This window comes from Gallus gallus, chromosome 3 (assembly GCF_016699485.2).
Source record: "Gallus gallus isolate bGalGal1 chromosome 3, bGalGal1.mat.broiler.GRCg7b, whole genome shotgun sequence".
In the NCBI taxonomy this organism is placed as follows: Eukaryota; Metazoa; Chordata; class Aves; order Galliformes; family Phasianidae; genus Gallus; species Gallus gallus.
Window position 1 is genome coordinate 82,651,171 of NC_052534.1, and position 15,888 is coordinate 82,667,058.

At 35.0% G+C, this 15,888-nt stretch overlaps 1 protein-coding gene across 6 annotated transcripts in view; it reads right to left on the minus strand.

The window, feature by feature from the left end:
• The window catches only part of COL19A1 (collagen type XIX alpha 1 chain), a 189,861-nt gene that overhangs the window by 75,114 nt on the left and 98,859 nt on the right, over window positions 1-15,888 (minus strand). For all 6 annotated transcript variants that reach the window (XM_040697807.2, XM_040697808.2, XM_004940448.5 and 3 more), the window contains 2 exons: window positions 15,231-15,266; window positions 2,390-2,443 (listed from right to left, as the gene is read on the minus strand). In XM_040697807.2, the coding sequence (XP_040553741.1) occupies window positions 2,390-2,443; window positions 15,231-15,266 (90 nt within the window). The remainder of the gene's footprint in view (window positions 1-2,389; window positions 2,444-15,230; window positions 15,267-15,888) is intronic.

Genomic DNA, 15,888 nt, shown 5'->3' on the forward strand with positions numbered 1-15,888 from the left:
TCACACACTTCTATCATTAAATTCCATTGCTGAGCTATTTGTGTACCACCATTTAGAAGCCTAAGTCATCTACCTAAAGCACTTGCTCTGTCATGGATCTTTTACATGTTTCTTTGAGTTTTTGACATATAATTATTAATAATGTTAATTTTCCTCAGTTCCTTAGATCTTTCTAAGTGGTGAATGATCTCTAGTGCACACACTTAATGATTCTCAGTTTGCTATTAACAGTAGCTTAATTTGCAAAAGAACTGAGCATTTAAAAATACTGCTGAACTGGGAATTAAAACTGAGTATAACAATGTACAATGAAACTGGAAAGCGTAAAAAGTTCAGGTTCTCAAAGTTTGGCTCTCAAACATGTTTATTTTTAAATGTTTTAAGGTGCATTATTTCTCCCTAATATGTTTTAATTGTAGCCCACAAAATGGGCACACTAGCATCTTTACAAATGAACAGGATGTTGAAAAAAAATCATCAATTAAGTCCTCCATTTTTTGCTTTAATGTTCAAAAAAGAGCCTGTGAATAAACCAGTACTTCATATAATTTGAGATTCGGAAGATCTGCTGGAAGTAGAACAGAGGAACATGACATCTATAATTAAATAACAAGGAATATTTAATAGCCATTAGATATATACTGTCCTGTTTGTCATTAAATAGAGCAGAGTTCTTAGTACAAACAGTATGTTATTGTGTAATTAAATGCAAATATACATGGGAGTTGAATGAAGACTGCAAACTATGTTATTAATGGTTGGGTGGGGGTGATCAGCAGAATGAGTATTGTGAATATCTCATGGGCAGGAAGATAAGGACAGATCCTGAGATTCTGAAGTCTAGAGTTCCTATTGTTTGGCTCAAGGCAACTATGCGTGTGGTTTAGATTATAAAACAATCATCACTCCTATTTTTACATCTACTGGAGTGAGATAGCAGTTCAATTTTATGCGTGGATAGGAAATGGTCATGAGAAATGTACCAAGCCCCTAGTTTCCACTGCAAAATAAAATAAAATAAAAAGACATCTTGAAATTCATTTATATAGAATTATAGATAATTGAACGTATTTTCTCTGAACCTTGGCAGCAAAAAATGAGAAATTCAAACAGAAATGTCTCTAAAAAGCAGTTATATTTATAACTGTTCCTAAATGAGAAGCAGTAAACTGTGCATACCTGAAGATTCAACACTCCACATAAAAACATGCTAAAGCATGCATGTAGCTTCCTAGTATTCTGAATATCTAACTGGGTAACAGTAAGACTAGTAGAAATTATAAAATCCTTAATAAAAAAATCCATAATCCCATGTTTATATTTGCCATGTAACTTTTTATTCTACCTTACTCCATTGACTTTTTCTGAGAGGACTCACTAGTCTTACTTTGAAGTGTAAATAACCTCAGCTTCCAACTTCATGTTTAACTTAAGAGAAAGTCAGTGCTATTTTTATAATTTAAAGAAAATAGCAATGTAAAAATTTGAGTAATGGTCTGTAAGTCTCAAAACTCTCTCTTGAAGAACTGGTCTTATATTATTATTACTATTACTAGAATTATTAAACTAGCCTTTAATAATTCATTGCATTTGACTAAGGTCAATGATGAATGATATTAAAGCCTTCCACTTTAGATAACTTAACTGAAATACTAAATATTATGATACCAAAGTTAAATATCTTCACAAACTTTTAGGAGCAGAGTAGATTTATAAACTCTCAAGACCAAATATTTTCTTGATATATTAGGATCATAAGTATTCATTATCTGTATCACTGAAATACCCAAGTCAGTAAGCATGGGAAAGAAATGCATAACAAACACATATAAATCCATCAATTACTTCATTAAAATAAAATTCTCAATAACCAAACATTTATTTAATATCTTAGGCATAACATTCAGTGTTGCTTTTTTAGCTCATAGCAACTCTTCTTCTTTTTTTTTTTTTAATATAGATACACTAGGAGTGGACACTGGTATAATGGCATCTACAACAAAACTTGGGTCATTAGTTCTGGTTTCTAATGTTGTAGATAATACCCCTTAAATGCATATACCCCAGAAGTAGTAAGATATGTTCCATTTCTGCAATAAAACTAAAACTCCTCAGAAACGCTAATATTCATTCACTTAAAATTACAGTGGAAACATGTTGCACAAATGACAATATCCACCTCAGTACTGTCAGTCGTTAAAACATTTTCAATGGTTTAAATTGTTAAATCTCCTTCAACTGAAGAGAAACCTCAAATGTCAAAGCTCAGTTCACTGTCAGCATACTTCATACTCAGCTGCTACCTTTCAATTTTTTATTAGTGCTTAGAAAGAAGTCACACATCAAGGTCAGTGAGCACACACAACAGTTGTTTGCAAAGTTTACTCACCCTTTGACCTTCTTTGCCAGGTGGACCTTGGGGACCCTCCAGCCCTGGCAAACCCTGAAAATGCAAACATTAAACAAGTATAACATTCACTGTTATTTTCTCTATTATTCAATACTAGCAAGACTAAGCCAAAGAGCCAGGTGTCAAAAAAAAAAAAGCATTTATTTCTAATAATAAAAACAGGTTATTTGTAATAACTTCTTTCAGGGGAAGGTTGTATTCAGGTGTGAGGAAAAAAATGTAACAGTAATTATTAATCATATTCCCCCATATAGAATCATTTAAAAACAAAGAGATAAATCAGCATTACTTAAGCAGAATTGTAAGCACATTTAGCTACTGTTTTGCATGAAGCTCTATTTGGTGGAGTTAGGATTCTATAAGAAAACAAACCATTTATATTAACACAGTGACAGCTTTATAACACAAATTCAAATATAGGCACTAGAAGTGGGGTGGGGGAAGGGAAAGGAGGGTTGGGAAAAGGGACTAAATATAGCAGACAGCCTTATGCTTTCTTTATTGTAAGAATTGGCTCTATGCAGTTTCCTCTGTCTGCCTGGGCTGGGCTTTTCAAATCCTTCAGAGCCACTTTTGTCTTTCCCTCTCCTTAGATCAGGTTCAGGACTACTTTGAATATACTCTCAACATCTGAGCATTCCTTCCAAACTCAGTGCAAGAGCATGCAAGAGTGACTGCAGTTACAGAATCACAGGCTGTTTCTGAGGGTTATAATCATAAAGTCTTCTTGTAACAGCTTTGTGCTTAGAAGGCTGCCCCTCCTCTTAATTTATGAGTCACCTTGGAACTTTTTTTTTTTTTTTAAATGACTTCAAGGAAGCTATCCAATTTCCATTATAGCAACAAGAAATATGAAATAGATTTCAATGTAATCAGCAAAGAGCACTCAATAGATCTACTTCCTATAATTTAAAGAAAATTGAATTTAATATGGCATATTCTTATAGGGTACGAAAAAATCAAGATTTTATGTTCAGCTTAAGAGTTTGAAATAGTGAAATATTTAATTCTTAACAATTTAAATTACTAATGCTTGTGTATTCCTTCAATATACTTCAAGTTGAAATACTTGAATATTTGTATGCTTGGTCAAATTCTCAACAGGGTAAACTGAAATTCTGTAATTATCATAACTTTAAAAATGCCCAGATTTCTAGAAAAGAATTAGAGAATTTCATTTATGGTCTCTAATTCCCAAAATAAACTTGCAAAAGCGGACATGTAAAAGTTGCTACCTTATAACACTTTAAAGGAAATTTTCAGCTGATTTAAAGGAAGCAGTCATAAATGAAAGCAGTCTGTTCAAGAGTTATTTCTTCTCTTATCTTTTCTCTGCTCTCAAACACTGAATACTACAGCCATTATTTCACTACAGAATATTACTTCTTTCACTTCTGTATAATGGAAACAAGAAAAGGTTTAGAATCTTTTACAAAATTCATGCATGCTATTTCCTAAAAGTTTATGGAAGTAGAATATGCAAGACAATTTTGTGTCCAGTAAATCCCAGTAAATTAAATACAGTGATGTAGCTTACAAAGGCACAAGCACATAAAGCAATACATGAATATGAACTCTGTAAGCCTATTGTCTCTGAAGGTAGTTTAAAATTTGCTGAGAATTTTTCCTACCAACTATTAGCAATATTCTGTTCTGCAGAGAAATTCTGGGAATCAGGAAGGAGGGTTGTTAGGGTAGTATGGTTAGGTCATGGTTGGACTCGATCTTTAAAGTCTTTTCCAACCTGAGTGATTCTGTGATTCTACAATTCAAAGAGGTGAAGTTCTGTTTTGTTAATACTTCACTTTAGTGGCAATTTTATGTAGGGGAACGAAATGAAAGCCTGCAATGTCAGTTTTATGAAGGAGGAAATAATGAGCCTCACATATCTGTACAATAAGGTTCCAAGGGAATAAGAATTATACAACAATATAACTGCACTATAATGATAATTAACAGCCAACATTTTTGTTCTAGGCCTACTTTTATTCTTTTTCTTCTTCCTACAATATTATCGTCAAAAAAAAAAAAAAAAAAAAAAAAAAAAAGGAACCAGATAAAAAGGTTTATCTGCAAGGAAAGGGAGGAGATCTGCTTACAATTGGTAACTAGGCAGGGAGGACTACTCTGTACAAGGAGCCATATCCTGACATTGAAACTGAGGTAAAAGTTCACACTACCTTCAGTGGGATCTTCGGTCTAAAAAGTGATAGGACAATATGGGCAATGTTAACTAACATGGCTATAAAGCTGCAATAAGTTAGCAACAGTAATGCCTTAGCAATGCATTCAGCATTCATCGGATGAGATCCTGGAAATGTAACCGAAGAAGAAACCTGCAGAAGGAATGAAAATAAAACTTCTCAACGGTGAAATCTCCCTAATGGGATGAATAAAAAACCCTGCTAAATTCCTAAAAAACTTGGCAATGAATTAAACAGTTTAGCACAGAAAAATACAATTTTTATGAAGGCAGATTACAGTTTCTATTTAGATCTTTATCCTCCTCAACTTCTGGGTATCTCACTCTGGAGACTAAAGGGCATATTCTCTACTCCCTCAAATTACAGGAGGCACAGACAGTTGACAAAATCTATCAGAGGAACTCACTGCAGACAGAAAGGGATAGGCTATATATTGTCACGTGGCCTCAAAGGACATGCTGTTGATTGTGTGGAAAAGGTTTGTATCAGAAGAATTGTTTCACATGTGGAGTTTTCCCAAGTAAATAACATCCAAAGTAATTAAAACGATACATTATGTGTCAGCTTTCAATCTAATAGTATTGCACTGGTAACAGGATGGGTATAGCAATGAAGTGTACAAGGCATAAAGTGAGACAGGGGTACAGCACCATTCCAGTGGCCTCAGGCTGGCAGGAAAATCTAATGTGTACTTACAGATGGCCTAAAACATATTCTTTTTCCTGACTCTGTCAGGCCACCACTGAGGCCAGAAGATGATGTCCTTTCAACTATTTCATTGAGAAAAACCAAAAACACAACAACCAATAAACTCGAGTGGGCTCAGATGCACTTGAAAACTGGTTCTGGCAGCCCAATGGGCCAGTTGTACCCTGATCACTCTGTGATCCTTGCGGGTCCTTTCCAACTCAGGGTATTCTGTGATTCTGTGAACTCATAAAATCCACTATAATGAGTGGAAATAGCTACAAAAGATAGAACATGATATACTAGCAGACATTAAAGAATTACACAAGATCCTGTGGCTCTGGGCAGCTTGGTCCAGTGGCTGGCAACCCTGCCCAAGGCAGGGGGGATGAAACTAGATGATCTTTGAGATCCTTTTCAACCCAGGCCATTCTATGATTCTATGATCCTGGAAATGAAGTTAAGAATGGAAATTTGTGAATGTCTTTATAAGAGCTAAATCTATGGTAAATGTTGGCAAAGGAAAAGATGTTGGTTGAAAAGCTAAATTAAAAACAAGTAATGTGTGAAGCATAAGCCCACAGACAAATGGCCTTTAAACAAAAAGATCATCAAAAGAGATAAAGGTTTAGTCAACGGAAGAGAGGAAAACTAGTGTATTCAAAAAATGATACAGTAAAATAAAAGAACTTTTAAAAGAACCAACATTTAATCAAAAATATCTGTAGGAACTAGCATTTTTAAGACAGTATTTAAGACAGTAGTGGGAGATAAAACTAATGAGAATTATTAACCTTGAAATGGTAGAAGAAAAAATGTGTTTAGAAGTGATAGAAAAATCAACTAATAAATTCAAGCAATTAAGCAATTTTAAGTTTCATAAGGTATCATTGTGGCACATAGCGGTCAGAAGTTGCTTATTACAGAACTAAAATCCTATCATGTGGCCATGCAGTTACAAAAGCATGCTAAAATACCTGTTATATCAAGACATGTTTCTACAGAGATATACGGTGGAGTCTTAGTTGATATACTTAACTGCTCAGAGTCACTACCTAACCTAAGAATACGCTGACTAAATGTTCTCCTGGTGAATGGAAAACCAAAACAAAATGCAACAGCTGAAGCAGAAGAGTGAAATTGAGGTTGGTATACCTATTACTTCCTCTTGAAGCTTATGACTGATACCAAAAGAATACTCTAAAAATATTTCACAAGGCAGTGTATTTTTGCTATTCTGAAACTTGTCTCAAAATGTAGCTGACTGTTTCTGAAGCAGGCTATACAGCTACCTCAGGCACTCTTAGGTAGGACTGCTGAAACAGATTTCTGTGCACAGCTGCCATTCTTTCTCCTTAAAAATTAAAAATACTCTACAAATACTAACAATAATAAGAAAGGTCTAATTATGGCACAAAAAATAACAGCTCATTACAGACCTTTATAGACTTTCTGTCTTCTGTACATAAACTGCTTTCCTCCATTTTTTTTCCTTGCTATGAATTTCAGCAAATATATAACCTATTTTTTATGGAATAAATGCTGCTATACAGGGAGAAAGTGCACGAGACAAGTCAAGCAAAGACACAAAGCCTGAATTAGGTATGCAGAAGAAACATGAGGCAATGTAAGAATGGTTCATTTATTGCCATTTCAGTATGTGAGCTTTTGTAATGAAAAAACTTGCTACTTCGAAAAGACTTGGCTATAACAGACATTATTTGGTGGCTATAGTTGGTATAGTTCTGCTGAAATAAAATCAACAATAGAATTTTTATTTATTTATTTTTACAAGCAAGTCAGTAGGCAATTCCCATGGCAGAGACTTGACCTAATTCTTCTACACACAGTTCTCACTAGGATAAAGAAAGGCTGCCACTCTGATGGATTTAGGTACATAACAATCCCTCTTAAAATTAACAAGTAGAGCAGCATAAAATCACAAATCAATACAGTAAGAAGTGACCGCCAATTTGACTTCTTAAGTAACTGAAGGTGTGATCATGGTAAACTCCTGCAGTCTGAAACAACCAAAAAGCATTGGTCACCTGACAAATATTGCTCTCAGGATCATAGAATCACAGAATGGCTTGGGATGGAAGGGATCATCAAGTTCCAATCCGCCTGCCACAGGCAGGGCCACCAACCTCCAGATCTGGTACTAGACAAAGCTACCCAGGGCCCCATCCAGCCTGGTCTTGAACACCTCCAGGGATGGGGCACCCACAGCCTCTCTGGGCAGCCTGTTCCAGCACCTCACCACTCCCTCTGTAAAGAACTTCCCAACATCCTCTTCTGAAGGATGGTATTGCTTCTGCTGCATTCATTTCCTGCTGCAGGAAAACAGGATGAGTGAAGATGCAATTCAGTTAGATCTTAAAGTCACCTACTGATCTGGAGGTGTTATCAGCCAACAAATCTACTCCACAGGTCATGATTTTCACTGTGGCCCTTCTAAGCTATTTTGAAGGTATGTTCCTCCTTGGCTTGCTTCTCTGATATGTATTGGGGAAATCAGTATTTTTCTCCTGAAAGAATGTGCTATTGCTCTCAGGAAGCAGAAGAGCTGAAATATAAACACCTTCCCAACAGTTCAGATGGCTACACTGTTAGCTTCCCAGATAAACTATTTTCTGTCACTGTCCCACTGTTCTACCTTAGAGAAGATCAAAAGGAAGCATGAGGAAGAGAGAGATCTTAAAATTCATCTGTGGTGGTTTTCTCTCATCCACAGGATTGCCCATCACTACCTACACAGAAACCCACAGAGCAAGATAGCAGACATTACTGTATACAAAGTTTTGCTAAAATTAGAAAAATGGTACAGGAAATTCACAGATGGATGATTTCTGTTACCATTTTAGTGAGGAAAATTAGGGGTATTTGAAATAATATCATCATCAACATTTGCAAATGCAACCTGGTCTCCCTCACATCCCTCACATTCTTACTGAAGTAAGTTGGGTTGGCAAGCTGAAACACTTCAATCCCATTTTTTGGCTGCTATTGCTACTGCAATAATCACGCTTCCTTGCCCTCAAGTTCATATGAAATAGAAGTGGGTTTGTTTGTGGTTTTTTGTTTGTTTGTTGGTTGTTTTTTTTTTTTTTTCTGTCTGAACTGCCACCAACTCATTTACTTCTGTGGGAAAGGAGAGAGAAATTAGGAGTAAATGTTTCAGACTGCAAGAAAACATGTTCAGATATATTTTCATGATAATTTATTATTGACACAAGCAGAAAATGGATTCTCATTGATCTCATTACTCCTGGTGTTTGGTCACTTCTGTAATTCTCTAGTAACCTCATTTGAAATTTACTTTGTTTCAGAAATGATCATTTCAAGGGAAAATTGGAAGACTAATTTCACAGAAGTTCACATTTCATGAACTTAGTACTTTTAATAGACCTGGGCTTATCTGCTGAGCAAAAAAACAAAAACAAAAATCATTTAAAATCCTGAAGAGTAATTTGAAATTACTCTTTACGTTGATGCCTGCTGCGAATAGAAAAGCATATGGGAATATTCTCTAATCATTGCTCTAATGAAAGACATATAAATCACATTCATGTCAAGTTAGCAGACTTTGAATATTTTTCTGTAAGGCCAAGACATGAAACTCTACTTATGCCTTCAGTATCAGTATTATTGCACACAGAAGAAAAAAACCTGAAAGTGCTAAAACATCTTCTATTTCACTAAATAGAGAAATCTTTATGAAATCTGCTTCCATACTTAGAAAACATTTCATAAAAAATAAAGTTTTAAATAAAGTTATACTGTGATAGCTAAAGACCACTATATCTAATGCAAAAGAACTAAACTGCTCAGTACTTTAATGAAATTAATCTTTTTAGAAGTAGATAAAGTAGATAAAATTCATATTTTCATTAGAAGGTTATATATATATAAATAAGATATTTAAAATAATAAAAAAGATTTTTAAAAATACCTTATTTAATTACAAAGTAATTAAAAATAATTACAAAGTGATCAAATAAATTGAATTAAATAAATTAAAACTTCACTAAGTAAAGTTTTCCTTAAGCCTATAACATTATCTGAAAAGAATGAGAGGATAATGTTATCTGAGACACCTATTGCATACAAGTCTTTGTCCCTTCTCAAGTATCACAAGTTATCCACAGTAGATGAATCACTTGCAGAAGTCAAGATAAGCAAAATTTGGTACGTGAATTTTCAAGAAGAATCACCTGAAACACTGCAGCCAATTACAACAGCAAAAACATAGGGATACAGTACGTTACCTCTGCAGAAGCCAAACAGCTGTAAATTAATTTGTGTAGGTATTTCCTAGGAAATATTTTACTAGGATAAAATGAATTACAATTTCACATTTACACAAACAATTACAGAAGCTACAAAGGGAAAGATGAGTAATCTGTCACTGTTGTTTGTTTACCAAGGAAATAGCTAAAAGAGACCACAGAACTTGCCTGGGCCTGAACCTAACCTGCACCTTCCCCTGCAGACTGCTCCACACTGCACTTGTGCACCAGCTCCCTTGAGCTCAATTTAACCAGCCTCGGAAGCCAACATTCCAACTATCTGTTTAGTAAGCAAATCTTGGGTACTTCTGTCTGTGGTCAACTTAAGCCTTGGCTTCTGCGTAAACACTTGGTGCCATCTGGACGACTGTTTCATAACTCTTGAAAGGGATAGGTTCACAGGAACGTACAGACGGACACTCGTTTTCCTCAGGAACTAAAAGCAGCGTATCGAGTGTCAAGAGAAATAGTTATAATATATTTTACAAGAGACTGCTGCGCTACCTTCCCTCACCTGTCACTCCTCTGACACGACATGCACAGACTTAAGCTGTGGATACCAGAAAGAGGGAGCTGCTTAGCCAGCTGTATCACTTCATAAGACAGCCACTAACTTCTCAAACCAAATGCCACATTTTGACAAGACTGACCAGCAAAATAGTATGGCCCCTGCTTTTTATTCTCTGAAGAATCCTTGATTATGGTACAATTTATCATGGAACTTAAAGAAAATTAACCAATTCCTGAACTATACCCATATGAAGACCACATGAAGTGAGTATAATTAGGGAGAAAAGTTCAAAATGTATTCCCAAATTGCATCATAATATATTCAAAGAATACTAAAGGAGAGGGATGTAGTATTTATACATCACTACAAAAAGTTAAAATACCAGAGAAATAAATATCATCATAAATAAAGGGTGAGAATCAATTATGACTTTGGACTACTCCTATAAAACAACTACCAGAACTAACGAGATAAATACATATCTCAACTTATGTAATGTTAATTGACTGCATAGAAACATATACAAACTTAAATTCTTACTAAAAGTACTTAAATTTACATGTTGTAATTAGTAATCTGAATCACTAAAATGTATTTGTATTTATAATGCATGAATCAAATAAACTTAAAACTTCCTGTGATTACTGATTTCAGTAAGATTCTATGTAAAGCCTCTATTTTTTTATTATTATTATATCAGGACTGATCAGGACAGGATTTCTCCTCAGGAATTCCTGAGCCCTTTTAGACAGAGGGTCACTCACATCACTTAGACTTTCACAATTCCTGCTACTTATGGCTACAGGCTTCCATAGATTAACTATAGACAACTTCACGTGGACCCAAGGACTGCCATCCAGCTGTTTGGGAATCACTGCAGTAAAGCATTCTCAGCCTTTTTATAAAGCTCATGCTGCCCATGATGAGGACAGGACTATGATAAAGTTCTGTGTGAGGGAGAATGACCTGGCCCTGCACAGCACTGCAGGTGTTCATGCTGAGATCAGCAAGAATGTTTGTCCAGCTTCTTTCACTGCTAGGTGACTTCTATGAAAATACATATGAATAGTAGAGCTGCACAGGACAGCAGAACTCTGTAATGTTCTTTGTGATGCTCTGGAAGGCCGTGCATTTTAGAGTTAGCTCTAACAAGGTTAATACAACATTATTTTCACTTCTCTTCCTTCCCTTCACCACAACAACCCTTCATTTTCATTTTGATAAAAAGAAATAATTTTAAAATTTAAAAAATTAAAAATTATAATAATAGTATAGATCATACATATATGACAGTACAGATGAGTGAAACAAATAGAACATTTTAAAACTTTGATTTAACAAGACTCATAACTGAAACACTGATGTCATGTTTTGGCTGTAACAACACAAATGGTCTTGACAGAGTTTTTGTTCACTGACATATGAACCTTGATATTATCTGACCAATTACTTATTCTCAGCAAGACATTTTCCTTTCCTGGTCACATATTGTAGAAGTCATGACCACACAGAAGTCACACAAGTAAAACAACTCTGAAGACTGGATTTTCCCCCAGCTCCCACAATTCATGTCATTCATCTTCTTAAGTTCTTGCCAATAGAAACCCATGACTATTTACAGTTGCAGAGAGAGAAAGACTTCCCGCTGGGCCATATATTCCCGAAGTGTTGTAATCTGTCTTCAGACTGCTAAACTAATTCATACTCAGTCTCATCCCTTCTGTCAGTTAACAGCTATAAAAATGTTTCAGTGCTTCAGTTACTTTCATCTCTCTGAAGACTTATGTCTCCTTTTCTAAAATTTAAATGTTTCTTTTGTATTAAGTTAAAACATTTGCTAAATATGAAGACAAATATCAGTGACTGTATCAATGCACTGCCATCTTGCTATGCCAGAATCAACTGACCTGAAATATTTGTATAGCATTTTATAATCAAAGAAATGTAATTCTTTGACAGTCCATTTTACAAAATGTACAGAAAGTGTGAATTCAGTCAACCTGAAAACTGTTTCTGTTTGTCAGTGCTACTAAGAGTGGCCGGAATTATTTATGCAAGGGGAATCTGTGAGGCCAGGAATTTCAGGAAAGCCAAGTGCACACAGTTGGAACCAGAGACAACAGACCTATTTGCATTCAGATCTTCTAGAAACAGGTATAAAATACCCAGGTGCTGCTACCAAAATAGATGTAGTTGCTTTTCCATCAGTTACACAAGAAATGTTCCAAAATACCATACAGACGTCGTTAATTCTTTTTCTTGTGTCTTATCCTCAAAAGTATCCTATTCCATTTCAATGATCCCTTCGAGGTCTGTAAGAATCTATCTGAAGTAAGATCTACTCCAGTCTATTTCAGTAATGATCTTGGAATCAAGTTTATTTAATAGAAATATTTCACTGTTCAACATAACTGTAACTGGTGCGGTTTATCGTGAGACACGAGCTTCATTAAGCACTGATCTTGGGCCATAGTACTAAATTATCTCCAGGAAATCAGGATATTGGATATTCAGATTTATTCAACCTAAAAAAATACTATAAATGACATTATTTAATTTTGGAGTCTTAGAAAGAGCATATTTTTATGGTATGGGTCCATAGTTACATCCTTCAATGTAGAAGAAATCTTTGTAGCCATGATCTTGGATGTTAACAGTGGAAAGGTTCAGATTAATCAATAATGGTATGAATGATAGCTCTTAAGATGTATATTTGGGACATAGGTTTATTTAGAAGTAGTTCAAAATACTGACTCTGGAATAACTGTGCATGTGCTATTGAAAAACAGCCTGGAAATTCAAGAGTTTTTGTCTTCATTTTCATTTCTGCCACTCTCTTTTGCATTGTTTTCAACTGAATTAACTGTCCTTCTCATTTCAGTAATCACTTGGATTGAGACAGAATTTGTTACTTTTATGAAGCAAAATGCCCTGGAGAGCAATAGGGAGACTTTCTCGCTAGGCTTTGTACATTCTTGGGGCATAAATCATTGCCAGAAAATTAAAAACCATCTACTGTCTCCATAGCACTATCTATCCAGAGTACAACCAATATACAGGTCATGGAATCATCAACATTTTATTTTCTGCTGCACAGGTACACATCAGATCCTTCCAAAGAAACTGATCAAGAAATCTTTTTTGTTACTTGAAAGTCAACTAATTGTCATGTCTGATCTCATTCATGTTCTTTCTGGTAAGTTACACTAAAGGAAATAAATGAGCTAGTAATAGAATTTGCAAAACTTCCAGAATCTGATACACAGACTATTTCTATAAAGAAGGAAAAGAGGGTACTTGACTTTTTTTTTTTTTCCCCTGTGAAAATATGTAAAACAATAAAAGAAACTAAATGACTTAAATGCTGTGCTGTGTAAGAATCTTATAAGTGGCTTTCCATCATTGTAACATTACACTTTTTTTCTTTCCAGTCTGTGTTTGATACGCATAATCTGGTCATTATGTAAGACACAAAGATTACATAGATGTCAAAACCATGACATACAAACACCTAATTCTGCAATGACAAACTCCAAACAACTTTCTGTATGAAAAGAACTTTGCAATCATGAAAATTCAAAAGGTGTACCATTAAGCTGTTACTGAAATTATTTTAATAACTTTTATTATTAGTAGCAGCATCAGCATGTAAATAAAAACAAACAAAGAAACAAAAAAAGAAGCATATGATGTGCTTCATGAAAGAATCAAATATATTTATCACAGATTTATATGGCACCCATGTTAACTTCCAAGTGTTAACCTATGAACTCTTGAACATTTCTGTGTTTGCAGTAAACTTCTCCCTATGGTATTGTATTTGCCTTGTTTTGATAAGAAGGTAGTTACCAAATGTTCACAACTTTAAAAATAAGTTTTGAAATTGAAACGGGTGGTACTAGATGAAGAATGATTTGCATTTTTCAAGAACTAGTGAAAACAATTAACTAATTTAATATAATGACTATCTAATTAAAGTGGCTAACAGTGCACAAATAAAGAATTTGGCATTTGTTTGCACCTAAGGGGATAAGTTGCACTCCTGATTCAAAATACTTTGCTCTGTATGCAGTAAAAAATGAAGACTTCACCCTCTCCTCTAGAACAGCATTTGAATACACGAACTTCTGTTGTTACCAATTTATCACTTAAAATCTAAGAAATGGTGAAAACAGTACTTTAATGGCAGCTAATTAAAGAGTCATAATCTATCTTCACAAGGGAAGAAACTATGATACAAATGGCAAAATTATGAGATCACAGTAGAATTAGAAGAATATATGGTGACAAAAAACATATACACAAAACACTTGGCAGCTAAAAAAGGTTGGGAAGAACATGAACACACAATGAGGTAAGAAGAACATCTCTGTGAAGGACTCAACACACTGAGGGATTACCACGTAGAGGTATTGGATACTTAACTAGGTGCAGGGGAATTATATTTTCGGATTTCACAAGAGTTAACATGGGATGTTTAATGGCAGAAACAAAGTCACCTAGTAAGTGGGTAGAGACCAGAATTAGGGGCAGCTACTTGGTAGGTTGTGTCAGCCCATCTCCTGGACAGATGCATATTATGTATGTATTTCCCACTACCAGATCATCATAAATCAGTCAAAGCATAACAGCATAAGGCTGCTTGTGCTGTTTGTGGAAATGCTGAGTGCCCATCTGCGTTGACTTGCATGGTCACACATGTATGTGCATTATATGTGTTTTTATGTGCCTACAGGGAACACATGCTCAGTCTAGTTATCAGCTGACCTGGGGGCATGGAGCTGTGACTGCCTCACCTCTATCCACCTTCCCCACTCTTAATTTTCTGAAAATAAACTCCTATACATCATTGTTTTCCAAGCTTTTACCGAAAAATGGTTTTCAGTAAAAACATAGAGTAAATCTACCCTAGCATTTGTTAGGAAACATGATATTTTAAACATGCTTATTTTCTTTGCATTTATACATTTCCTTTCTCCATGCTTCACAATTCACATAGAATATGTACAGACATTCTCACGAGAGGCTGGACTGTTAAATTAAATAATGAAAGTATCAACATGGCAAATAAACTAAAAACAGCAGCATTACTGAGCGATTTCTTCTGTTATTATTTTATGTGTACTCACACTTAAGGCAGCTGGTCCTGGAGGTCCTGCTTCTCCCTAGTTAAAACAGGAAAGCGAACAAATCAGCAGTCTCTTTAGTTCCAATTTTTAACCTCTAAGTGTTTTAGAGGATGCATACCACAGCATAAGTAAATTCAGTAAAATTATCAAACATGCTCTTTGTTACAATAATATGTGGGTAAAGAATTTGGGGGGGGGGTAGTAATTTCATAGGTAAACACAGTTTACCCCAAGCTAAATGGAAAAAGAAAACAAAACAAAAACAAAAAATCGGCAGGCTTCTGCATAAATGAATCAGTTTTAAAAAAAAGCAATCCTGCAGACACATTTGCATATGTTAAATTACAAGCTAATGCCTACATGCTTAAGGTGGCCTCTGAAGTCAGTGTGACTGCTCTCATAGTAAAGACATCTATGTAAAATGTTCACGGAATTATCTTGTTGAGTTCTGAATTTCACTGTAAGACCTTCAGTTGCAGTCGGGCAAACAAATCAGAGAGCTCCAAGAGAGCAATTCAGAACATCTAATTTAGGCTTCTGCTCTGAATTGCTTTCAAAAGGAGATTCTGTCCCTTTTTGTGGTGATAAAAAGTGTTTAGCTTGTGTAACTACAGTTAGTCAGTACTCGTATTCTTTAATCGTTGAGGTAGACAAATGA